This window comes from Enhydra lutris, unplaced genomic scaffold (assembly GCF_002288905.1).
Source record: "Enhydra lutris kenyoni isolate GAN:26980312 unplaced genomic scaffold, ASM228890v2 scaffoldscaffold68, whole genome shotgun sequence".
Taxonomy (NCBI): domain Eukaryota; kingdom Metazoa; phylum Chordata; class Mammalia; order Carnivora; family Mustelidae; genus Enhydra; species Enhydra lutris.
In genome coordinates this window covers 2,662,556-2,690,327 of record NW_019154152.1, presented here as the reverse complement: position 1 = coordinate 2,690,327, position 27,772 = coordinate 2,662,556, and the positions used below count along the sequence as shown (strand labels likewise).

At 35.7% G+C, this 27,772-nt stretch overlaps 1 protein-coding gene across 3 annotated transcripts in view; it reads left to right on the top strand.

Moving 5' to 3' along the window:
* Window positions 1-27,772, top strand: part of LOC111159391 (ubiquitin specific peptidase 47) — a 111,544-nt gene that overhangs the window by 35,733 nt on the left and 48,039 nt on the right. For 2 of the 3 annotated variants that reach the window (XM_022521808.1, XM_022521809.1), the window contains exons 2-8: window positions 8,518-8,721; window positions 12,946-13,059; window positions 14,470-14,608; window positions 19,632-19,728; window positions 22,252-22,397; window positions 22,938-23,017; window positions 25,937-26,086. In XM_022521808.1, coding sequence (XP_022377516.1) covers window positions 8,518-8,721; window positions 12,946-13,059; window positions 14,470-14,608; window positions 19,632-19,728; window positions 22,252-22,397; window positions 22,938-23,017; window positions 25,937-26,086 — 930 coding nt within the window. The remainder of the gene's footprint in view (window positions 1-8,517; window positions 8,722-12,945; window positions 13,060-14,469; window positions 14,609-19,631; window positions 19,729-22,251; window positions 22,398-22,937; window positions 23,018-25,936; window positions 26,087-27,772) is intronic. The other variant, XM_022521810.1, reaches the window with a different exon arrangement.

The following is a 27,772-nucleotide window of genomic DNA, read 5'->3' as shown; positions in this document are numbered from 1 at the left end:
TTTGCCTTCACAGTGATCACTGCCCTGTGTTGCTTGTTTAATGCTATCAAAAATTATTTCTTTCATATATTTCGTGTAGTTTTTAGTTGTCTAAGATGGGGAGGGTAAGTCCAGTCTGTTATTTCATCTTGGCTCATAATGGAAGTTTCTTGGAGATAGACAATAAACAAGTAAAATTTAAACATATCAAGTGGCCAAAAATTCTGTGGGGAAACCTGAAGCAAGGAAGGGCGATGTAAATTATCAAGAGGATTGTAATTTTAAAAGAATGATGTGAAACAGACCAAATTAAGAAATGGACTGTTCTGATTATCATCTGCTGTATAACAGCCTGCTCCCAAACTTAGTGACTTTTGCTCAAGAATATGCAATTTAGGAAAGGCTGGGCTGGGACTGCTCATTTCCACTCAGTTAGGCGTCACCTGGGCAGCTAAAAGGTTGGGGACTGGAATCATCTGAATGTTTCGTCACATGTATGGTGGTTCCTGCTGGTTGCCAGCTGGGATCTCATTTGGGCTGTGGCTAGATCACCTACACATGAATTTCCTATGTGGCTACTTGGCTGCCACACAGCATAGTGGCCATGTTCCAAGGGCAAGCATCTGATAGAGAGCCAGGAAGAAGCTGTGTTCCCCTTTCTACCCTGGTCTTGAAAGTCATGTTGTGTATCACAGGAGGTCACTAAGACTGACCCATAGTTAAGGGGACTGGAATTAGACTCCTGTTCTTGCTGGGAGGCATGTCAAAGAATCTGTGGACATACTTTGAAGCCATTGCAATGATACTTGAACAAAGGAAGTAAGGACATCCAGAGGAAGAACATTCTGGGTAGAATGGACAGAAATGCAAAGACTCTGAGGTTGGTGGATACCTGATGGCTTAGATTTGTTTATGATTGAGTTCCCACTGTAAAATGGCAGCTCCCTGAGGGCAAGGGCTTTGTTTACTGCTATTTTCTGAGCAACTAGTTGGTTGACAGATAGTTGCAGTTCAGTTCTTATTTGTGGAAGAGATAGCCTTTTGGGACCATTTATTAAAAATCCTAAAAATGAGTATATAACCTTTGATCTAGTAATTCTTTGGGAAATTATCCTTAGGAAGAAAGTTCTATGCTAAGCAAAGCTGTAGTAAAAATTTGAAGGTATCTAAATGCCCATTAATAACCGGTCAGTTAAATGAATTATGGTTTTCTATATAATGGAATGCTACATAGAAAGTAAAAACTAAACATTTCATTTAAAGGAAAAACACTTTCAGAGCAGAATTCAAATGATGGTGTACAAAGTGATCTTATTTGGTTAATAATTAACAGTCTCCCTTGGGGTGCCTAGGTGGCTCAGTGGGTTAAAGCCTCTGCCTTTGGCTCGGGTCATGATCCCAGGGTTCTGAGATCGAGCCCTGCGTCGGGATCTCTGCTCAGCGGGGAGCCTGCTTCCTTCTCCTCTCTCTCTCTGCCTGCCTCTCTGCCTACTTGTGATCTCTGTCAAATAAATAAATAAAATCTTAAAAAAAAATTAACAGTCTCCCTAATAAATACATGCATAGAATAGAGAGAGATCTGGTAGGATGTATATCAAATTGTTAATAATTGCTGTAGGGGTTATTTTAGAGTTGCTTGTTAAAAGTTATGTACTGCTATAATAAAAGAAATATACTTCTTTTTTCTTTTAAGAGAGGTTGGATTCTTTTTTTTTTTTTTGACAGAGAGAGATCACAAGTAGGCAAAGAGGCAGGCAGGGGGGGGGGGAAGCAGATTCCCTGCTGAGCAGAGAGCCAGATGTGGGGCTGGATCCCAGGACCTTGAGATCATGACCTGAGCCGAAGGCAGGGGCTTAACCCACTGAGCTACCCAGGCGCCCCCAAAGAAATATATTTCTATTGTAAAAGCAAATAGTGGAAATTTTTTTTATAAATAATAGTATCCAAGTTATTGTGAGTAATAAAAACCTTTTAAAATAATACATTGGTCTGTCTTTTTATTAATTAAGGCGAGGGAAAATGAGATTTGTACAGGAAAAATATGAAATGATGTAAAACCGAGATTTTTTCAGAGATTATCTCTTGATTATAGGTTATGTTTATTTCCTTTTGCATATTTCTGTATTTCCTCAATCGGAAAAATAAGCTCGTCTCATAATAAGGAAAATATTTACATTAAAGAAAATAGCTGTAGGTAATAGTGTTAAGCAGCCTTACTTGAAGATTATTAATCATGTGGAAAATTCCAAATTTACAAACCAGCTAAATCAGGGATCTCAAGGTTTCCCCGCAAAATTCCTTTAATGGACTCTAAATATTATGTGACTTAGGAAGAGAAAGACAAATATTGTCTGATCTCACTTACATGTGGAATCTAAAAAGAAAAAAAGAGCTCATGGAAACAAACTGGTGTTTGCCAGAGGAAGAGGGTAGAGGAAATAGGTGAAGGTGGTCAAAATGCATAGACTCCCAGATGTAAGATAAGTAAGTCCTGGGTATGTCATGGGCAGCGCAGTGACTGTAGTAGTTATGCACTGTGTATTCGAAAGTTGCTAAGAGAGTAGGTCTTAAAAGTTGTCACCACTAGGAGAAAAACATTGTCACTGTGTGAAATGATGGATGTTAATTAAGCTTATTGGGTAATCATTTTGCAATGTTTACAAACCTTTATGTTGTATACTTCAAATTATTACAGTGTTAGGTGTTAATTATATGTCAGTAAAACTGGAAAAAATATGTGGCTTAGAACATTTGATTTACACGTAATTCTAAAGCTACTACTCTTTGTTAAAATGTGGGTTTTTTTCCTGTGCTAATATTAATCTTTATCACTGTAGCACGGGTTCTCAGTAACCTTACAAGAGTAATTGAGGCCTAAGGTAAAATTTACAAATGTAGTTTACGAATAAAATCCTAGGTGGTGTGCTACTTTAATACATATTTGTTGCAAAAATGTCTTGAGCTTAATTGTTCTCATTTCACTGTCTTACCTCTTTATTTTAAAGAAATAATTTGTAATTCATTTTGTTCTTATATACCATAGGATGTGTTTTGGAGGTGCAGACAAAATATCTTTGATGAAATGAAGAAGAAATTTTTACAGGTAGACTGCTGATGTAATTGCTTTAGTATGATAATCAGCAGAACAAGTAACAGCATGTTAATATTTTTATTTAATAACAAGGCATGTCTTAAGTTTTATGCTTGTTTGGCTTGTTTTATTTCTACCTGATTTTAATAAGAAGAAAGTCACCTTAAATGAATGTGTCTAGATTGTCCCTTGTTTTTAACATGTGAGTGAGGGAGAAAACATATAAAAACTATAGGACCCTTTGTTTTGACTTTCAGGTATGGTTGTTGTTTGTTTTTTATACAGATATATTTTCATTTTCTGAAGTATTAATAATGCTGGATAACTTACAAAGTCAAATCCCAAAAATCTTTTTTTTTTTAAAGATTTTATTTATTTGACAGAGAGAGATCACAAGTAGGCAGAGAGGCAGGCAGAGAGAGAGAGAGAGAGAGAGAGAGAGAGGAAGCAGGCTCCCTGCTGAGCAGAGAGCCTGATGCGGGACTTGATCCCAGGACCCTGAGATCACGACCCGAGCTGAAGGCCGCAGCTTAACCCACTTAGCCACCCAGGCACCCCAAATCCCAAAAATCTTACTTTAATAATTAAAACTGTTACCTTTCCAGCAGCCTGAATGCACTATGAAACTAAACTTTGTGATGTGTAGCGTCCTATTCTAATTTTTACTTAATACCTCATATTCCTCAGGTCCCTTCAACTCTGTAGTTTTCTTCAAGGTGCTTCCTCTGATCTCTTGCCTTCTTTATAAGTGATCTGTGGCATGAGACCACTTAGGAAAAGATAATATAACATTGTGGAGTTTGATGGGTGGGGAGGGGGTAGTAGAATGAAGTGGAAGGAGGATCTTAAAAATAAAAAATTTTTTAAAATGTAAGTTAGGACTTCCTTCACTGCCCCAGTTATTGTCACTTGTTAAAGTAAAAATGCACATCTGAATGAGGTTGATAAATTTAACAAATTTCAATCAGCAAAAATACTCATATTCCCTAGTTCTCTTTTTAACCTATGGCAGTATTAGCTGTGGATGACCAGAGGGTAATGTGCTAAGACCGATCTTCTTACTCCTAGCAGCTCCTGTATCAAGAAGCAGATAAAGCGTTTGTGCATGTGTGTTAAGTTTGCAGCCACAATACTAATCTTTGTAATAACGCTGAAAAGAAGGAAGTCTTAAAAGAAAATTCATTGACTATTAAATTTAGAGGTAAAGAGGTCCCTTTGTAATGTTTTAAAATTCTTTATATTAGTTTTTTTCTTAGAAAAAAATCTGAAGTTTGGTAATTTGAATTTGGCTTGATATTGTTTTCTACATGCTAATACCATTCTGAATGTATGCCATCAGTTATACACACTGCCTTTTAAATAAGAAATGCCGAGGAAGTGTTTTTTTCTGAAACAAGAATTATGGTGCTAATTTTAGAGAACTCAGATTTGAACTTAAAACTATTAGGAATGCCAGGAAAAGGAGATGACATGACTTAAGAGGTGAACATGCTATCAAGCAGGCTCTGAGATCCTCAGACAGAACTATCTCATGTCGACCTCTACAGGATGTCCCTAGCAGTGAAACTATCTTTGTAAGAAAATATGTTTAGAGTGCTTTTATCCCACTGTGTTTTATCTGTTATAAATAAGACTGTGGTTTAATCCTTTTTTTCTTTTTTACTCTTTTTTCAAGGATTCTTTCTTCAGACTTTGTTAGGAAATCTAGCTTTGTTTCTGCAGTGAGCATAGATAGGCAGACAGAGCAGTCTCTTAGCATGCACAGTGTTATTGTAACTGCTATTGACTTTCCCCTTATTATCACAAGGGTAATAGTGCTTTGAGTTGTCCATAAAATAAATAGTTTTAATTTTATAATTTATGCCTTTTTTATAACTGGTTAGATTTTCTGTGTAGGGAACTCTGTTCCTGTGCAATAGCTCACCTAAGATACATTAAATATTTTCCCAAGTGGAACATGCTTTAGGCTTTTCTAAAACTTTGCATTTATTTTTCTCTTATTTGTTTTCTCTTATTCTTTATGAAACTCTTTGAACTAAAAAATTGTGCTCGCTTCCTTAAATTATGACATATCCTCAGATGTCTTACCTTACTGTTGGGCATAGTATTTAAATGGGCACCCTTCCTCCTACTACCAACACCACCATTACTACATCCTTTCCACCTAGTGCTCAGGTGTGCTTCAATGTGTTTAAGTGTATTTTTGTTATCTCTTGCTATGGAACAGTCTAAAACAACTAGTTTATTCATATTTCAGTGGGATGGGATTTGGGCACAGGCTCAGCTGGTTAGTTTCTCTGCTCCATGTAGCATCATCGGGGATCATTATTTGGCTGCATTTAGCTTGTGTCTGGCTTTGGATAGAATGTCCAAGAAGGCTTGTCTCCATCCATTATTGGGCACTCTGGTGCTCCACTAAATGCTTTCTCTCCTTGTGGGTTGTTAGGGCTTCCTTGTAGCATGGTGGTCCCAGAGTAAGTGGATTTTTTTTTTTTTTCTCATGAGAGGGAATCTTCTAAGAAGTACAAAAGCAAAAGCTGCTAATTTTTTAAAATCCCGCCTTAAATCACACAGTGTCACATCTAGTACATTCTGTTGATCCCAGCTGGTTATTAGACCTGTCCAGATTCATGGGCAAAGGAAAAAGAAAATGAGTGGCAAAGAATTTGTAACTATTTTTCATTTAGCTCAGGGTGATACTGCTTTTCCCTTTGGGCTTAAGTGGAATCAACCAGGGGCAGAGCTCCAAAGAAGAAAGGTAGCTCTGCTATTTTACCAATTCTAAGAAACACCTTTTACATTTAAATGTTTTGTAAATCTGTATGTTTAATATAATATTGTAGAGGCTTTTTTTCTTCTTTTTTTTTTGGAAAACTGTTGTAAAGTTATTGTTATACTTATTGATATCTGAGAATTAAAAAATAATTCTTTTTCTTAGCATTTCCCAGATTGGGGGGATATAAGGGAACAAAGAGACTTCACATGAGTGTGATTAGTGTTGGCAATAGTGCTATAGAAGATTTAAATGTAGTCCATGGATGATAGCCATATATTAAATTTAAAGTAACAGGCCAGAATGTAGAGTATGAAGTAATTAAGATTTATAAGTGGCCTTACAGAAGCCTTAGAGCCTTAAAGAAGAGCAGAGCTTTTTGTTTGTTTCAGTTATTCCAGAATTGAGTTCAAGAATAAGATGTGATTGGCCCAGAAATTCTGCTTATAGGAATTTTAAGGAAATGGAAAAATGCACAAAGTTTTATGTAGGTGTTCATCACAGTATTATTACCAAAGTATAATAAAGTCTGCTTGAGCCAGTAAAATGGAACTGATAGAACAAATTATTATTAATCCATGTAATAAAATACTACTCAACTGTTAAAAATGATAAGTTAGAAAAAATTTGGCAGGAAAAGATTATATGATATGAGTAAAGAAAGAAATGACAAAATAGCAAGTATTCTAACCCAGTGTGTGTGTTCAAGAGTGTGCATGTATACATGTGCATGTGTGTATATGCACAAAATATTTGGAAGGATGTGCTCCAAAATGTTAATTGTATCTGTGTGTTATAAGATTACAGATGAATTCCATTTTTTCCTTTATAGCCTCCTATTTAAAAAGTTATTTATATGCAATATATAGAAAAGAAAGCTATTGGCATTCAAAAGAATGAAAGGCACACCTGAGTTTAAATTTTGTGTTTACTATAGTACATTTAGTCTTCAGATGAGATTTCTTTGGGGGATAATTTCCCCACATTTTTGGATGGAAAGAGAGAAGGTATAGGAGTGTGTATACCTTGTGCTGACATATTTGGGGAAAGAACCAGGAATAGCTAATGTCTGGTCATACAATGTTGCTATATCACTATTCTGATGTATACAGGTACATTCTGATGTAAATCAGCACTCCAGATTTCTTAATTCTTTGGTAAGGTAATCTTCCTTGCACCATAAGCTCCAGCCTATCTGAGGTTTGTCTATTTATTTAGTTAATAGTTTTTGATGTAGTGTTCCAAGATTCTTTCTTTATGTACAACACCCAGTGTTATCTGAGGTTTTAACATCTGGCCCTATGGTATCTCATAGCTGGAAATCTTGAATCTACTTCTGAAGTATACTGTCGAAACTATGAAAATGGATCTTTTGTATTTGAAATTTATTTTTTCTTAAAGATTTTATTTATTTATTTGACAAGGATCACAAGTAGGCAGAGAGGCAGGCAGAGAGAGGAGGAAGTAGGCTCCATGCTGAGCAGAGAGCCCGATGCGGGGCTCGATCCCAGGACTCTGGGATCATGACCTAAGCCAAAGGCAGAGGCTTTAACCCACTGAGCCACCCAGGCGCCCCTGAAATTTATTTTGAATTGTTCATTCTTTTACTATAAATAAGAGTTTAAAAAGGCCCACTCTTATGTTTCTCAGTTTAGGATTAAAAGATGTAAAAACAACCGTATGTGTTAATATAACACCTTAAGTTTTTTGTTTTTTTTTTTAAGATTTTATTTATTTATTTGACAGAGAGAGATCACAAGTAGGCAGAGAGGCAAGCAGAGAGAGAGAGAGAGAGAGAGAGAGAGAAGCAGGCTCCCCGCTGAGCTGAGAGCCCAATGTGGGACTCTATCCTAGGACCCTGGGATCATGACCTAAGCTGAAAGCAGAGGCTTTAACCCACTGAGCCACTCAGGTGCCCCTATAACACCTTAAAGTTTTTAGGGGAAGGCTTTTTTCCTCTTTTCTTAGAAGCTTATTAGTAATGTTCTTTTTTTATTTTCCTGTTTCTCTAATAGAAATATATTTTCCTTTTCATTTTTAAGTGGATTTTTGTTTATAATTAAATATTTTGATTTGTCCAAAATATCATGGTAGCCAATCTGTTTTGAACATTACACTTCTTTTGTAGAATTTATTTCTGTTCTAAACTACTTGGATTAACCTTAATTTAAATAATCTCTTGCAAATCCAAAATTATATATAACAGAAACAAATTATAATTGTATTACTCTACCAAACAAACCAGAAAACCTTGTGGCTCTCCTGTCTTCAGCACTAGTCAGTGATAATTATTATTTTAAAATGGGTAATACAGAAGCAACAAAAGGATGGCGTTGATCTTACTGTGAAAGAGAAGGAAAGAAATAAATTATTGCAAATAGCACCAGTTTGTACAGGTCGTATTTCGGTAAAGCCTATTATGGGGATGGCGAGACATACCCCCAAATCAACGGCTGCTGCCCTTCATTTTGAGAGGAAAGAATGAGATTTATAAAATCAGATTTGCATGTTATTCTGGATTGACGGAAGATAAGAAGAGAAAAAGTTAAGCTTCTCCTGATGGTGTTGGAGAAAATAATATTTTGTGGGATATTTTCATATTTAATCATAGAAAATATGGCTAATTATAATTTTGTTTTTCTTTAAAGATAAATGATGTTTGTTTTAATTTCAGATAGAAAATGCTGCTGAAGAACCTAGAGTTTTATGTATAATACAGGATACTACTAATTCAAAGACAGTGAATGAACGGATCACTTTAAATTTACCAGCTTCTACTCCACTCAGGAAGCTCTTTGAAGATGTGGCCAACAAAGTAGGCTACATAAATGGAACCTTTGATTTAGTGTGGGGAAATGGAATCAATACTGCTGATATGGTAAAAACCTTAGACTTAAAGCATGTTTTCTTAAGCTGCTAATAATATCATAGTCATTATTGTTGTTGTTAATAACAAATATATTAAATCCTGGAACCTTTTTTAATATCATAAGCAAAACTATGATAAATAACTTAAGAGCCTGTGTATAACTCAATAATTGGATCCTTCTTCATCCCTTTGCCTTCATTCCTGATTCAGCATTTGCTTATCTTAAAGTCTGTATAAGGACATTTTATCAGTTTTTTTGCTCATGTAAAAGGACTGGCATGTTGTGTCAACTATGGAAAATTTTCCAACATTTACTTCATAGGATGTTATTCATCGTGTGTGTGTGCGTTTATTTATTTATTTGTGAGACAGAGTGGGAAAGCATGTGCCTGAGTTGGGAGGAGGGCAGTCAGACAGAGGAAGAGAATCTCAAGCAGACTCAGTGCGGAGCCCTACATGGGGCTTGAGGTCTTGACCTGAGATCGTAACCTGAGCTGAAATCAAGAGAGTTACGTGCTTAACCGACTGAGCCACCCAGGTGCCCCTATTCATCTTATATTTTTAAGGGAAAAAAGCAGGATATGGAATCATGTGTACTTTATAATCTAAATTTTGGAAAAGAAGAGAAAAATTTATATAGCAAGAAAAAGGAAAGGAAAGATACACACTCATGTTAATAGTAATTATGTACCAGATAGAGTGGTAGGCACCTGATCAAGAAGGTTGGTGGTATCATGACTTTTGAGTCAGAGATCTTACAGTCTCCAATTGTAGAAATGATTATACTGACAAATAATTACATTAATATATTTTAAATACTATATTATAAGTTTGTTCCAAGTGCAAAGAGAAGACATTGATCACTTTTGCACTGGAGAGTGGCAAAGGACACCACTGAGTTGGATCACATCTGTACTATTGTTGTGCAATCAACTATTCCTGAGAATAGTACTGGAAATAGTATTTTTTATTTCCTGTCTCTCTGTCCAAATTACCCTGCATGTTACTGTTAGAATTGTTTCCAGTCATCTTAAATTGTAGCACTTAGGTCACCTTCCAGTTCAGAAACCTTCAATTAGTGCTCTCTGCCCAGAAATTAAGAAATCAGATTCCTGGGGCGCCTGGGTGGCTCAGTCGTTAATCATCTGCCTTAGGCTCAGATCGTGATTCCCCGCGTCCTGGGAGCGAGCCCTGCAGTGGGTTCCCTGCTCCACAGGAAGCCTGCTTCTCCCTCTCCCGCTACCCCTGCTTGTATTCCCTCTCTCTCTCTCTCTGTCAAATAAATAAATAAAATCTTTAAAAAAAAAAAAAAAGAAAAGAAAATTAGATACTGGACTAATTTGTTTTCTTATCACAGATTTCCATGCTTTTCTATCTCCATGTTTTTGCTTATATTACCTTTTTCTGTCCTGTGTCATTGCTATTCTTAGTTTTCCAGGAAAAATAGCTCTGATGGGAAATAGAATTGAATGTGTTATGTGTGTGATACTTGGAGAGCAGGGTTTTAGTTGGGTCTATAGAAGAATCACAGATGTTTGATGTTGCTTAATTTGCCCTTAAAATCCAAGATATTTTGCTTTCTATTCTATAATATATTTACATTTTTAAAATATGGAGCTAATGCTTTACATTAACCAACTTTTTCCCTCTGAAATTGATTAGTAAAATTGGTAGTCCAACAAAATATGCAAAGAGAGGGGCGCCTGGGTGGCTCAGTTGGTTGGGCGACTGCCTTCAGCTCAGGTCATGATCCTGGAGTCCCGGGATCGAGTCCCGCATCGGGCTCCCAGCTCCACGGGGAGTCTGCTTCTCCCTCTGACCTTCTCCTCGCTCATGCTCTCTCTCACTGTCTCTCTCTTCTCTCAAATAAATAAATAAAATGTTTAAAAAAAAAATATGCAAAGAGAAATAATATTTAATCTGAAACTTTGAATACTCCTTGTTACATCACCATGTAACTTCTAATGTTGCCTCTTTTTAAAAAGATAGTTCTGTATTGTCATGTATGTCTCCCCAAGTCTTATTTATCTTTTACTTTTAAGAATCCATAAATGATGTTTCCTCATGCCACTTTAAAAGTAATTTCTTTGTCCCCCAATTGCATTTTTCTTGTTCTGTGCCACTTAGCCTTCTTTTATTATAGTTGTTACTCATTTGTGTCTTTTCCATGTGGTGGAATGCATGTATTTTGGTGGCTGGGACCTCATAGTATTAATTTTGCATCCTTCATAGATAGTCTCCCTAGGCATGCCAAAGATGTGTGTTAAATTAACATCTATACTAGCTTTAAATGGATCTATGTTATGGGGCACCTGGGTGGCTCATTTGGTTAATTGTCTGCTTTTGGCTCATGTCATGATTCCAGGGTTCTGGGATCGAGCCCCACATCAGATTCCCTGCTCAGTGGGGAGTCTGCTTCTCCCTCTCTCTCTGCCCCTCTCCCTGCTCATGCTCAACTAAATAAATAAAATCTTTAAAAAAAATAGCTGTATATCAGGATTACCTATTTCTCTTTCTTTAGCTATGACTGTTCTCAAGTACTTGACTTCTGTATGTTTATTTGCTTACTGTATATTTCTGTGAGTACACTTTTACCTGCTTACTGCACAGTGCTACCTGTATGCTTTGTGAAAACATAGCCCACTTAGCTACCCACCGCCTCATACCCTCAGATATATACATTTGTTGAGGAAAAACACCTGTGTATTCCTGCTATATTATCTGGTTCTTTATCAGAATGTAAAGGACCCAAACATACCTTTCCTCCCTTGTGACTTCTCTTCACTTTTGATTTTCTTTTTTCTTTTCTTTTTTAAATTTAAATTTGGTTAATTAACATACAGTATATTATTAGTTAGAGTTCAGTGATTCATCAGTCCTATATAATACCCAGTGGTCATTATATCATGTGCCCCCTTTTTAATGTCCATCATCCAGTTGCCCCCTCCTCCACCTCCCAGCTTCTGATTTTCTATGTCCCATTTTTCACATGGATTTCTAGATGTGAGCCAGTTAAGAGAGATCATATGTTTGTTATTTTATTTACTTAACACTTATTTTAAACTTACTATGCGCTTAGTATTGTTCTTATATGAGGTTCTATACAAGTACAACCTTATTCAGTCCTTAATAACCACTCTGTGAGGTAGGTTCTATTACAGCCTCATGTCACAGGTAAAGAAACTGAGTCATGGGGAAATGGAATTAACTTGCCCAAAGTCACACAGATAGTAAGTGGCAACATCTTTTACAGTTAGGGTTTTTGTTTTTATTTTTTTGTTGTTAGTACTTACACTTTTATATAATGTTAAGTTCCTAAGAAAGGCATTTCTGTAAAATAAGTCCCCTACGGAGGCATTCCTCATATCTTGGAAGCATTAAAAACATTCTTTAATATAACAAAATAGTTTTAAAGCAAAAGAATGGGGGGTTCATTTCATCTCTCATTTTTCTCAGCAATGGACTAGCATGTGGGTGAGTCCCTACTGTGGACTTGGAGCGTACAGAGCTCCATCTCTCATCCACCAATCAGAGTGTATGAGAATTGAAATTGCCTTACCAGATAAAAAAGAGTTAGATAAAGACTACGTATCTTAGATGTTTAATTTTCAGAAGAGTGATGATTTCTGTCCTCCTCATAGCCTCTGAATCATGGCAGTGGATTTGAAATAGATTATCATTTACCTAGGACAGGCTGTTCCTTAAGGAGTCTTTCCGAAAGTGCCCATTTTGGTATATTACATAATTGGTTTGGTTGGATTGCTTAGTGTGTTGCTTATTGGCAAATTCTCATATTCATATATCATGCATGTTTTTACAGTTATTAGTTATATAAAATTATCTTTAGCTAGTCTTCATTAAAATCCATTATACACTGTATTGAATATATTTTAGAGAACACAAAAACACAGATGTTTATAATTTTTTTTGTGTAATACGTACACAAAAATTTGTGTAATACTTCTTTACCTTTTTTCTCTCCAGTTTTTTTTAGATGTTGGGAAATGTGCACATCTGGATAACTGTCAGTATATGCACTGTCACTGGGCTTAGCCATCCTAATACATGAGTAAATAAGTTAATTCCAAGTCTAGATTAACAGAATTTATCAGAATGTTTATTAAAAAAAATGGTGTTTGAGCCCAAGAATTATAGATTCATTTACACATTACTTGTTTTATTATTATAATTAATGTTTCTCATAATCTGATATATTTTATTTTATGCCCATAGGCTCCACTGGACCATACCAGTGACAAATCTCTTCTTGATGCTAATTTTGAGCCAGGAAAGAAGAACTTTCTGCATTTGACGGATAAAGATGGTGAACAGCCTCAAATACTACTGGTAAACTATTTAGAAGCCTTGTATTCATAATTTTTGTGTACTGTCATTATTTGGAAGCAGTATTTAAAGGAAGGAGGAGAGATATAATTTGTGATTTATATATAATAAATTATTTTTCTATTTTATGTTGGCTTGTTATAAGTGTATATGTTAACATGGTAACAGTCGACATCCATAGCACTGTTGCTTTTGTGTACAGTCTGTTTCTGCATTGGGAACAGGTTGCCGTCTTCGAGACTACCACCATAAAGGGCTGGGTAGATCTAGGATAAGTTAAAACGCCACAGAGATCTCCTGCTGTGTTTCAGTGGCCTTCCTTTGGTTAGGCATTTGCTTGGTTGTTGTAAATCCTTGGCAGTTTGCCTAGATTTTTCTGTATTTTAGGGTAGGAACAGACCCCCAGTTTTGCTTCCCACCCTCCTTTCTGGAATAACTAGTTTTTCAAGTTACATACTTTATTTCTATCCTTTTAGTTTTTTCCTCTCTTCGTATTTCAGTGGGCTTTCCTGTTTAGTTCAGTGGCTCTAGAGATTGTGTAATTTCAGGGTCATTCCTAAAAAAGATTGAGAAAACCTGGTCTGATTTACAGGCTGGGGAAACTAAGGCTCACAGAATTTATGGACTTCTTCAGAACCCTCTCTTCAATGAAACTTCACTCACAAAAGTTCTCATATGTGATGCTTTTCATGTAGAAGTCTATTGTGAATTAGAATACCTGTCTGGACAGTAGGCAATAATTAAACACAGAGCATCCATACTGAAGTAATACCAGAAATTGCTCTTTCTCATCATTTTTTTTGACATAATGAGAAGATTTTGATTGACATTGAAATATAAATTAGGTATTAATTTAGGGAACTCTAGGTCTGTGATATGGGAATTCATGTTATAAAATGCATAGTAATTACTCTTCAGCTCCGTCTTAATTGGTTATGCTAATTTTATATCCCTAAATCCTTTTTGACATCTTTCTCATTAATAGCAAGTTTTGTACTAGAAACAGTAGGAAACAATCCATCTTATCCAATACTTAAGTTTGCCCTACCTGCCAGGTCTACTTGGCAAGGATGGTGTAAAAATGAATGACAGACCCTGTCATCAAAGAGTTCACAATGGAATTTTCTCTTCCTCTCATATAAACAAAATTTGAAAGAGAATTAAGGGAAATTGGAAAAATAGGAACTTTGAAAGGAAACACGAGCACCTCTCCAAAGTGTTTTACATTGGGTGTCTTTTGAGCCTTCTTGTAGGAAATGGTGAGGGCATACATTCCTTTGAATGTCTTGGTGGTAATAGTAATACCTTGTGTTTTTTTCATTGCCTTAGCAATTAGTATGTGGTTTGTTTGTTTGTTTTCATTGTTTCAGCAACATATGCCATTCAGTAAATATTGGTTATGCTGCATTTTAGGAGGATTCCAGTGCTGGGGATGATAGTGTCCATGACCGGTTTATAGGTCCACTTCCAAGAGAAGGTTCTGTGGGCTCTACCAGTGATTATGTCAGCCAAAACTACTCCTATTCATCTATTTTGAATAAATCAGAAACTGGTAAGATTTATTATTACTACTGTGGTCGTTGTATTTTCATAAAATCATAGGGTGTTAGACCCTGAATAATCTGAGAGATCTCAAGGCTAATCACCTCATTTTATGGATTAGAAAACTGAGACCCAGAGCAAGGTCACTAGTTAACAGAAATAGTTAGAATAATAATGTGGTTTCTCTTTCCCTCAAGTCGTTGTTTTCACTATATAGTTACTGCCAGTATTTAGTAATAAAGTAAAAAATACTGAATATTGTATTTTGAGGGAAGACTCTTCTCTTTGATAATTTTCTATTTTTAATTTATCCTTAAATTTCTGAAGTTGACTTTGTTTGGAAAGGAATGTTTTCATTTTATCTTTCTGGATTAGATAGACTGTGGAGGATACTTGCATTTTGAAACAGATGGGCCGAGCTTATTTTATCAGACCTACTGTGTCATCTTTTAGTTTAATCTAACATAGGTTTGAAATTAATCATACAATTTAAATATTCCTGTTAACTTTTTTCTGAATATTATTAAACCTAGGTGTTTGAATTTTTTCAATTTATTGAGCAGTGAAATTGTTTTATTTATGTAAAGGTTTATTCCTTTACATGTAAGATTGGTTAATTGCCTGAATATAATGTGGTTACTTCTAAATAACATTTGATCTCATAGCAAACCTTTGCAGTCGATAGTATTATTCATATTAAAAGAAGTGGAACCTGGGTTCTGAGAAGCCTTCGATTTCACAGCTGGTACTGCTATGTGCGACTGCAGAACCTCTACTCTTAGAACTTTTAAGTATTTTATGCAGGTATTTAGTATATAAACAAAACTATAACATTGCATTGCAAATTTTGTCCTAATGTGATCTGTGATCTTATATTTACTGTATTTGTCATTAAAATGTAGATAATTTACTCATAGCTGATCATTTGTACAGGCTTACCAGTACGTTTGTTTTGGAAATACCAGTAAAAGCTGGCTATATTTGGTATTTAGGATCATTTATATCAATAAAACTTTGTACAGTCAAGTACCAGGAATAAAAGAGAATGCAGAATTATCTTCTGTTTCAGATAATAGGAGATAATAAAGCTATTCATTATTATACTGTCTAGAGAAGTGATTCTCAAATTTTTATTTCTTGAAAAATAATTTGGAGATACTTGTTAAAAATGTGGGTTCTGAGGCATTATTTCCCAAAATATTGGTTGGATAAATTACATTTTGTTTCAAATAAGCACCCTAGATTATTCTGAGATAGTTGGAATATTTTGAGAAAGTTCCAGGTTTAACAAATCAGGATTCTTGAACTATTTGCTTTGTATTCTGACAACCAATTCAGTCCTTTATGTAGGAGTATTTATAGAATTCCTACTTTGTGGTATATATTCTGTGGCTCTATGATGTCTCTAAATTCCTAGAGACTGACTCATACTTTAAAAAGTTCTTTCTCGGGACGCCTGGGTGGCTCAGTTGGTTAAGCAGCTGCCTTAGGCTCAGGTCATGATCCCAGCGTCCTGGGATCGAGTCCCACATCGGGCTCCTTGCTTGGCAGGGAGCCTGCTTCTCCCTCTGTCTCTGCTTCTGTCTGCCTGTGCTCGCTCGCTCTCCCTCTCTCTCTGACAAATAAATAAATAAAATCTTTAAAAAAAAAATTAAAAAAAAAAAGTTCTTTCTCTGATTATACAAATGTAATACATACTCACTGTCATACTTTAAAATGAAGAAAGTGAAAGTCACTGACGGTACTACTAACAGAAACTACTTACAGCGATTTTGCTTATTTCTGTTTTATCTCTGCTCCATATATTTTTTTCTTGAGAAAATGGGGTATCACATGTTTTGAGCATTTTTTATTATGCATTTTTTTCCTTAATACTGTATGGTAAGCATTTTTCAATGCTGTTAAATAGTTTTTTAATACAGGGTTTCAAATGACTGAAAAACTATTTCACTGTATAGTTTAGCTGTTTAAGCAAATTATTACTGATGTTATGATGAACACTCTTGTACATAAGTTTTTATTTTTATCTCTGATTATTTCCTTAGGATAAGGAAATACTTAATTACTAAATTGAAATTCATTTAAAACAATTTTTAGAGGTCTTTGTTTTAAATTGCCATTTAATCGTAGCCTTCATTCCTGATAATTGTTTCTCATACACCTCTACTCCACTCCTTTTTCCTACCTGTACAATTTTCTCCAGTTTTCTAGTGGTACTGCCTTTCTGAATTAAAGTAGTCTATAAGTATCCAAAGTATCCAAAGGAGTTGTGGTTTAAACATAATTTTGTTAGTGACTGTTGAATTTGCATTTTCCTTAAATTACTGTGTATCTTGGCACCATGTAAAAATGTTGTCATGATTTTGACTTGGCTCTAAGGAACACATTTCTCCATAATGCTGGAGGTTTGGGGATTTCTTTCCTGTCTCCCTTGCCTACCAAATCCCCCTGGGATAGCCAGCCACTGTTGATAGGAGGTAGTGTAGGGGCGGGTAGGGGTGGGGTATTGTGTATGTGAACATAAAGCAGATTGAAGGCTAATGTGAACTTGCAGGTGATTAGAAACTATGTAACTAGGGTGTTTCCATTATCTGAATCCTTGATAACTATTCTTGGCCAGTTTCTTTAGCAGTTCTTTTATTTTACCAGCTCTAGGAGTTGACCTTTTGCATTCTGCATTCTTGATTTGGCCTAATTGATGGCTACTTCATTACCTGCAGGTTCTGTTTAGGATTTCTTTCCACATGTGCCGCTTGCAGAGTGACATGTTTTCACCTTCTTCTCCCTTAGGGGCTCACACTTACAATATTGACTCACAGCTATTTCAGATATAGGACCTGTTTGATAACAGTTGTCATTTGAAGTTCTTTGATTTAATGACTAAAGATTTCTATTACTCAGTAGCACTTTTATTAGTATCACTGAAATCTTCATAGTTTTGGCAAATAGTACCTTTATGTGGAACTCTGTTCATTCTGTGCAGATGTGGTGCTAAATCAAGTACACATAACCATAGTTTTTTCTATATGATTTTTATTGCTAATGAGAAAATAAAGAGCATTGGTAATAATTAAGTGCTCCCTCTTTTTCTTAAACCCTCTTCTACCACCCCCCCTTTTTTAAGCCCAGGGAAGGGAAACAAGGTCACACATGAATGATACATGATTGGTCTATAGGTATACAAAAGACAGTAATAGCATTCATCCTGATTGTTGAGGGATTGGGGGAAGGAGATGGAGAAGTGGAAATTCCAGGCATTCTCAGCCAAAAAGAAGATATAGACCAATAAGCCTGGTCTCGTGGCCAAAACACTGTTGTTCTTGTGGAAGAGTCTGTTTAAATGACCTAAGAATGAAATAATGCTTTATTATTAATAATCAGGGCATACACCATGGAGATTTGCATTACCTGTATGTCATATGCATTTTCCCCTTAAGTGCACCTGCTGCTGTGCTAAGTAGTAGAGCAATAAATCAGATTTGATCCCTCCACTCACAGTCTGATGGGGAAGACATGTAAGTAAATAGGTCTTTACAGAACAGTGAGCTGAAGGCTCCAATATGGATTAAAGACAGGGTGCCAAGGAACAACTCAGGAGGGGGATGGTTAGGTATTGTCAGAGTTTATAATTCTATAACAATGTACAGCAGAATAGACACAGTAGGTTTTTTGGATTTTTTTTTTTTTTTTTTTTTGAGAGGGAGAGAGAATCTTAAGCAGGCTCCATGCCCAGTGTGGAACCCGATGCAGGGCTCCATTTCACAATCCTGAGATCGTGACCTATGCCAAAAGCAAAAGTTGGACACTTAACTAAGTCACCCAGGTGCCCTGATAAACACATAAAAAGTGAAAGGCATTAGAAATTAAAACTTGAACCTTAGTCCTAAGTGAAAAGTGGGGGTAGGTACTTGATCTCTTCTTAGAACCATACAGATAACATGGAATCTGTTCCTTTTTCCACAACTGACCAAGGCTTATCATGCATACTTGTCCTTTCATCACTTTTGGCAATATAGTTATCTGTGGAGTCTAGCATTTCTCAAGACGTTTTGATAATTGGGGAATTGAGAAAAGTATTTTGAAAAGCTTCAGTGAACACCTTCAGCATCTGTTGAGAAAAGATTTAAGGCTTTTTTTGGGGGGAGGGGTACCCAAGTCATTCAGTATTAAGTGGGAGTATATAAGTTTAATTATTACGCAGTGTTTACCACATTTTGCTCATGTAATGCGGTATAACTAAAATGATGAGACTGATTTGTTTGGTGTATGTGTGTCTCATAAACTGGGCCTGAAATCTACTTCAAAAGAGAAATTCCAAAAATGTTCTCAACAGTGGTAGCCATATCCCATCAGATATATAAAGCTAAGTAATTTTAATTATTGAATTTTAAGTTCCTATAAGCTTCTCCTTTTTTCCTTCCTCCCTACCCCACTCCCTCTCTCTATTCTTCCCTATTTCTGATTTCTCTTACTTTATAGTCACTCTTTGCATAGTGTGCTGATGTTTAGAATCTCATACTTCATGGGCTTATTAAAATAGAGGAAGTCATTCTGAGTTTTATATGATGAATTTATCTCATGTTATTAATTCTTGGCATGAATTGGTTTATAGACCCTGATAGTATGGGTAGCTGGTTTAGTTCGGTTTTGGGTATGTGATAAGTAAAGCCAATGTGTTTATACCTTTCCATTTTAATTAACAGTGTATCAATTTGGGGAACAAAGATTATTTTTAAATCAAGTAAACATACTATATTGAAATACTCCTCTTTAAATTTTACTAAATGCTATATAATATCCGTGCATATCTCTGGACATTTAACAAAATATACTCACTTTTTCTGAGAAACAAGGTTTACATTCTACACATTTTAGAAAAAGGGGTCTTTCTTACTGCTTTTGAAGAAACTAAAATAATTTCCAAGTGACCTTAACCTCTCAATTTTTACTGTGCATTAAATTCTTAATAAGTTTTCTTTTTCTAATTTTAATGTAAATGCTGATTTGTATATATTTGTGTTTTGTTTTTAAAGGATACGTGGGATTAGTAAACCAAGCAATGACTTGCTATTTGAATAGCCTTTTGCAGACACTTTTTATGACTCCTGAATTTAGGAATGCATTATATAAGTGAGTATTCAAAAAAAATTTATAAATAAATTTGATTTAAGAATGAAAGTATAGGGGTACCTGGGTGGCTCAGTGGGTAGGGCCTCTGCCTCCTGCCATGGTCTGAGGGTCCTGGGATCAAGCCCTGCATCAGGCTCTCTGCTCAGCACGGCACCTGCTTCCACCTCTCTCTCTGCCTGCCTCTGCCTACTTGTGATCTCTCTCTTTGTCAAATAAATAAATAAAATCTTAAAAAAATAATAAAGTATAGGTTTTAACTAATCTAATTTACCTTCTTGTATCTATTTATTAAGTTTGGGGTATTTCTCACTTCATAAGACATCTTGAATAGTATGTGAGAAAAAGATCTTATAAGAGACTGACATATGAAAAATTTGTAGAGAGAGAGAACCAGAAGTGCATAGACGAGCAAAAGATAAAATTAGTAAGATTTACAGTTGGCATTACTTACTGTATTAAAGCTTTCACTCACAGCTTTAACATCTTTATAAAGAACTATGTTATCTGCTTTCTGAGATAATCTCAATATATGAACTATATTCTTTCCTTTCACTTCTTAATTTAAGAAACGAAGTTGTCTTTTTAAACTTTATTTCTTTTTTTTTTAAGATTTTTTTTTTAATTTTTTAATTTTATTTATAAACATATAATATATTTTTATCCCCAGGGGTACAGGTCTGTGAATCGCCAGGTTTACACACTTCACAGCACTCACCATAGCACATACCCTCCCCAATGTCCATAATCCCACCCCCCTCTCCCAACCCCCCTCCCCCCATCAACCCTCGGTTTGTTTTGTGAGATTAAGAGTCACTTATGGTTTGTCTCCCTCCCAATCCCATCTTGTTTCATTTACTCTTCTCCTACCCCCTTAACCCCCCATGTTGCATCTCCTCTCCCTCATATCAGGGAGATCATGTGATAGTTGTCTTTCTCCGATTGACTTATTTCGCTAAGCATGATACCCTCTAGTTCCATCCACGTCGTCGCAAATGGCAAGATTTCATTTCTTTTGATGGCTGCATAGTATTCCATTGTGTATATATACCACATCTTCTTTATCCATTTGTCTGTTGATGGACATCTAGGTTCTTTCCATAGTTTGGCTATTGTAGACATTGCTGCTATAAACATTCGGGTGCACGTGCCCCTTCGGATCACTACGTTTCCTTTGGGTGTGTGTGTGTGTGTGTGTGTGTGTGTAAGTGTCTGTGTGTGTAAAAGATGGCATATATATATACCAGGTACTTTAAAATGCTCTATGAAGGAAATCCATATTTAAATAAACCCTAAAAGTCAGTTATTTTTATGAGTATCTTACTGTATTACATTTAATACACTCTTGTTTTGTATGTTTTCTTTAAGGTATGCATAACTTATTTTTTTAAGACATTTTAAAGTACACATTAACTGATTTTTCCTTTTTTGTGTGTTACTCTTGAATAACATCCTTGAAATTACTGTGAATATGTATTTAAAGTGTTTTTGGAACTTTGAATATTGGTTGTGTTGCTCAAACAACATTATATTATCAGCCCATTCATATGGAAGCTCATCATCCAAATTTACTTGTGATCGTAGACATTATAATGAATCCCCTTGTACCCATCACCCAGCTTTGAATATTATCAACTCATGATCAGTCCTTTTTATCTAATATCCTCTATTCTAATTATTTGGAAGCACACTCCCATTGAATCATCTATAAATATATCTCAGATCAGGGCTAATAAGGTTTCCCTGATTGCCTCATTTTTTTTTTTTTAAACAATCTGTTCAAATCCAGAACCACACAGGAGCCATACAGTGCAACTGACTGATAACATTCTTAATCTACTTAACCTATTTTTAATTCCCTTCCATCTTTTTTCCCCTTGCAATTTATTCCTTGAAAATACATATATTGGGGGTGCCTGGGTGGCTCAGTGGGTTAAATAAAGCCTCTGTCTTTGGCTCAAGTCATGATCTCAGGGTCCTGGAATCGAGCCCCACGTGGGGCTATCTTCTCAGCAGGGAGCCTGCTTCCTGCTCTCTCTCTGCCTGCCTCTCTGCCTACTTGTGATCCCTCTCTGTCAAATAAATCTTTTAAAAATTTTTTAAAATCTTTTAAAAAAATGAAAATACATATATTGAAAACTGACATCCTTTCTCCTGCAGTTTTTTTGGATTTTGATACTTGAATGCTATAGTGTCATTTACTATTGTTCTGTTACCTCTATTTTTATGAATTAATAATTAGGACAAGAGTCTTGATCAAATTCAAATTCTTTGATTACTTTTAGATGAGCTTTGCCTTTCATTAGTGTTGCATGCCTTTTCTTGTTAAAGTCTAAAATTCTTCTGAATTTATGAATTAGGGAAAGACTACTCTTTTATTAAATAATTGCTTCAGTTAATATCCAAATCCTGTATAACCCCAGAGTTAAGGTCTTAACATTATTGTGATGTTAATATTAATGCTGCCTTAAAGAATAAAAATATTTTATGAATAATTTTCATATTATTTCAATTTTATTTTAATAGGTGGGAATTTGAAGAATCTGAAGAAGACCCAGTGACAAGTATACCATACCAACTCCAAAGGCTTTTTGTTTTGTTACAGACCAGCAAAAAGAGAGCAATTGAAACCACAGATGTTACAAGGAGCTTTGGATGGGATAGTAGTGAGGGTACTAATTCTCTTATAATGATTAGTGTTTCTAATATTCAAAGGAATTCTGGGAGACAGTATTATAAACAAAATATATTAATAGCTTAATTAACTTTACCATAAACCTTCTCATTGCCTTTTGCTTAGATTTAAAAATAATTTATTTTTTAAATTTAAGCACCAGGGGTAAATTTTTGATCAATTAAAATTTTCTTGTAAAGTAAGTTTGGTTAAATTATTTTTGTGTACTTAAACTAAAATTTTTAATTTGTTGTTCTAGATTTTTCTTAACATATTTCTTAACTCTATAGTGAAACATAACAAAAATAACAAATAACAGCACCATAAAGCATATGTTACTTATAAAATACTAAGATTGCTTGATCTTTTCCTTGTGATTACCTTTTCATGACTGTAATGTATAGTGTGTGTTCTTTTTTAAATTTAGAATTATTTTGTGTAGACTTTTTCATGTTTTTGACAATTTGCTTTTAAACAAATTAATGTTTCATTATACTTAATGTATTGCTGTTTTTAATTAAATTTTATCTTAAAATAGCTTGGCAGCAGCATGATGTACAAGAACTCTGCAGAGTCATGTTTGATGCTTTGGAACAGAAATGGAAACAAACGGAACAGGTAATTGATCTCAGATTGAAGGGAATGTTTTATAATAAATCATTCATAAGTAACTTTTATTCTTTTGAAATGTTTTAAAACTCTGGCATTCAGTTGTTAAAGTACTGAATGGGGAATTGAAAGTACTAGGTTCTCACTTGGCCATTAACTGAGTCATACAGATCCTCATTAAACCATGCTAGACCTCAGTTTCCTCATCTTTAAAATAAGGAAGTTGGTTTCTATGGTTTAGATGGTCTCTTTTTAATTGAAAACTGTATAATTCATATATAAATATATACATGTGTATGTATGATTTTGGGGGATGATTTTTGAACAGTATTTTCAGATATTTACCAAGTAAATTACAGGTATTATAATCTATAGCGGATTAAGTATAGTTGAATATTACCTTCATTTTGACCAAGGAGATATGCTTTTGACATTTAGGATTCCTATTAATCTGACTTTGTTCTTTTTCCCGTAGGAAAAGAGCAGGTTAGAAGTGGGAAGAGCATTCAATATATCATTGTGGGATGGAGAGTAAGGCTGAACTGGGTGGGTCTGAGAACTCAGTAAAGAGGAGGGTTTATAGTGGCTCTAATGATAAGGGTGGGGTTGGAATCACAGGCATAAAAAAGGAGGAAGAATCTGGAAGATAGCCTAGAGGGTCTGTTCTCCGATTGGAATTATGATGATGGCTTGGGCCAGAGTTTTAAAACTGTAGGTTGTCATCCATTCGTTGTGTTATGAAATCAGTTTAGTCAATCTATATCAGCACTTAAAAAAAATGGAATAGTATAGGAAAGTGTAAGAGAATAGCACAAAAGTAAGGGTAAGTATTATTTTGTGCTAATTTTGTTATAGTTGGATATACTGTGTTGAGATACACATTATTTTCTTACTGGGTTGTTATCAAATCTGTTTAAAAAACACTGCTTTGAACCACTTAAAAATGCCCCCTTATGGGGTGCCTCGGTGGCTCAGTCGTTAAGCATCTGCCTTTGGCTCAGGTCATGATCTCAGGGTCCTGGGATCAAGCCCCGCATCAGGCTCCCTATTCAGTGGGAAGCCTGCTTCTCCCTCTCCCACTCCTCCTGCTTGTGTTCCCTCTCTTGCTGTGTCTCTCTCTATCAAATAAATAAATAAAATCTTAAAAAAAAAAAAAAAAAAGAAATGCCCTCTAAGATGCAGAAGATATAATCAAATATGATGGAAGCAGATGAATGAAGAAGGCTTCATTAAATAAATGGCGGTAGTATAGACAATGACGATGGGTCTTAGTTTGAAGGCTTATAAGCCCTAGAAAGTTCAAGAGAGAGAAATTTATGAAAGAGGTAAATTGTAATACAGTTTACTTCTTTTCCATTCTTAAGAGATCTTGAAAAAAAAATTAAGTTTACTTAGTGATCTAGTTTCTCTACCTAGTCCTATTATATTGTAGTAACTTTATGTATATGGTATTAGGGGCTGTTCCCTCTTCATGGTCTGAAGTTACTCTTACCCTTTTTATGTCCCTCTTTGGGTCAACAATTCCACTGATAGATCAACTGGGGCATTCCTTTTGCATTCCCAAATTTTGGTAAAAGAATTTTGAGGCGAGACATTCACTTGGAGGGTCCTTACTAAAGGAATTACCTATCTTTTTTGGGACAGAAGCCCAAGTTTGCTAAGTTTGGGGACTTGGTGAGAGATCCATTCTTTTAAATGAGGATATTTTGATGGAGATAGAATTTTTAAAAAATGTCTATACCTTTTTAAAGAAAATTTGCAGTATAATGTTTCCCCTTAAAATTGTTTTATGTCTATTACTGAAAGTTAAAAAGTTTTATTTGCACCTTGAGCTAGAAGATAGGATTATAGGAATCAGAATATAGTATTGTGAGAGTAGTGGTATGCATGTATAAAGCTATAAAACTAGCTGGTTAGTTAGTTATGTAATTATCAACATGCCTAAAGTGATAGATGAAATGTATTCTCAACCTAATGAAAAGATAATATGAAGCTTAATAGTATAATAGTATAATAAATCGATTTCAACAAACCATTTTATTAGTGGGGTTTTTAGTGATAAGAGAATTGAACTAGTTAATTTTTGTACATTGATTCTTAAATTAGTGTTAATCTAATTTTTTTGATGTTTAATTTTTGTCAAGATTCATTTTTTTTTTTTTTTTAAAGGTTTTATTTATTTATTTGACACAGAGAGAGATCACAAGCAGGCAGAGAGGCAGGCAGAGAGAGAGGAGGAAGCAGGCTCCCCGCTGAGCAGAGAGCCCGATGTGGGGCTCGATCCCAGGACCCTGAGATCACGACCCAAGCTGAAAGCAGAGGTTTAATCCACTGAGCCACCCAGGCGCCCCGTAATAAATAAAATCTTAAAAAAAAGATTTTAGGGGCACCTGGGTGGCTCAGGCCCTTAAGCGGCTGCCTTCTGTTCAGGTCATGATCCCAGTCTCCTGGGATCGAGCCCCGAATCATCGGGCTCCTAGCTCAGCGGGATGCCTGCTTCTGCCTCTTCCACTCCCCCTGCTTGTGTTCCCTCTCTCGCTGTGTCTCTGTCAAATTAATAAATAAAATCTTTTTTTTTAAGATTTTATTTATTTATTTGACAGAGATCACAAGTAGGCAGAGAGGCAGGCAGAGAGAGAGGAGGAAGCAGGCTCCCCGCTGAGCAGAGAGCCCGATGCGGGGCTCGATCCCAGGACTCTGAGATCATGACCCGAGCCGAAGGCAGCGGCTTAACCCACTGAGCCACCCAGGCGCCCATCAAGATTCATTTTTAAAATAGAATTTTAGATAAATCTTAAAGCTTTCTAAAACTTAAGCAGTAAAGAGTGAGTAGCCTTTGAAACTAATCTTTAAAAGCAGGAATTACTGTGTTTTTGTGTATTTTAAAAATAATTTTTAAGGAACACTTTTTAATATTCTTATTTTTAGGCTGATCTTATAAATGAACTATATCAAGGCAAGCTGAAGGACTACGTGAGGTGTCTGGAATGTGGTTATGAGGGCTGGAGAATCGACACGTATCTTGATATTCCGTTGGTCATCCGGCCTTATGGGTCCAGTCAAGCATTTGCTAGTGTGGTGTGTACCTTTCAGCTGACTGCTTGTGTATCCATACACAGAATACATAATAGCACAGTGGTATAATCTGTTGTAAGGTAAGTATCATCCTAGATACACCTTCTTGGGTTGTTAGTAATTCCTGCACTTAAACTAGCAAGATCTAGAAGATTTTTGACCCTTCAGTGAGTCCTAATAGTGCATGTATAAAAGGGAAATTGAATGCAAATGTACTGCTTCATGGTTCAGAATTTTATTCTCTCTGATAGATGACTAGATTGTTTCACTTTATCCTTTTTTTTTCTTCTAACCTCTAAAGAGTCCGTTTTATAAATGCTCTTTTGTGACCATTTTTTGTATTGGAAAGTACTTTTTGTTTTGTGTATATTCCATATATATATGTATTTTAAAGATTTTATTTATTAGCACATGAGAAGGGGGTTGAGGGGAGGGAGGGAGAAAGAGAAGCAGACTCCCCACCAAGCAAGGAGCCCAACGAGGGGCTTGATCACAGAACTCTGAGATCATGACCTGAGCCAAAGGCAGACACTTAATTGACAGCTGCCCAGATGTCCTGTTTCATATATTTTTTATTTATATTTTTTTCAAAGATTTTATTTATTTATTTGACAGAGATCACAAGTAGGCAGAGAGGCAGGCAGAGTGGGGGGGCGGGGCACAGAGAGAAGCAGGCTCCCCGCTGAGCAGAGAGCCCAATGCAGGGCTGGATCCCAGGACCCTGGGATCATGACCCGAGCCGAAGGCAGCGGCTTAACCCACTGAGCCACCCAGGCGCCCCATCATATATTTTTTAAATTGGAAAAATAACCTCTGGTTTTTAGGATAAACAGAGGCCACATTTTTTAAAGGAACATCCTTATTCTAAAATTTAATTTAAAAACCATGCATCATAGAAGTACAGTAATTTGAAGAATCTGATATAAATTAGTTAATTGATTAATTAAAAATAAGCTTAATTATATACTGAGAATACAACTGGGAGATTAAGGTTTTCTCATTGTCTTATCCATTCTTCAGTTGGTTTTTGATCATTTTGTTATTGCATTTTATTGTATTTACTGATACAAAAGGAGAGCCATGGAAAGAGTTAAGTTGATTTTGAAAATTACAGTGTTCAGAAACATTTATTCTGAATTTATTATGAGCCAGGGGACACTTTCAGGGCTATATTGTTTTGGGCCTCATTTATGTTGTTATCAAGCTGATGCTGGCTTGTAGCTGAAATCAGTGATTTTAAAGCTACTCCACACTTTATCCTCTGTAACAGTGCTTCCAAAATGGTTTGGTCCCCTGGCCCCTCGGACAGTTGTTTCCCTTTGCTTTTCTCCGTACTCTCATATGGCTTTCAAGAAGTAATTGATAAGAAGTTATGGAATCAGTCGGTGGGAATCCAAGTAGAAGACTTTTTTTTTTTTTTTTTAAATTGTTTAAGGTAGGAGGGGCATATTAAAAAATTATTAACATTTGTCTTTCAATGAATTATTTCCTAACTCATTTTTTTTTTTAATTTATTTGACAGACAGAGATCACAAGTAGGCAGAGAGGCAGGCAGAGAGAGAGGGAAGCAGGCTTCCCGCTGAGCAGAGAGCCTGATGTGGAACTCAATCCCAGGAGTCTGAGATCATGACCTGAGCAGAAGGCAGAGGCTTTAACCCACTGAGCCACCCAGGCGCCCCTTCCTAACTC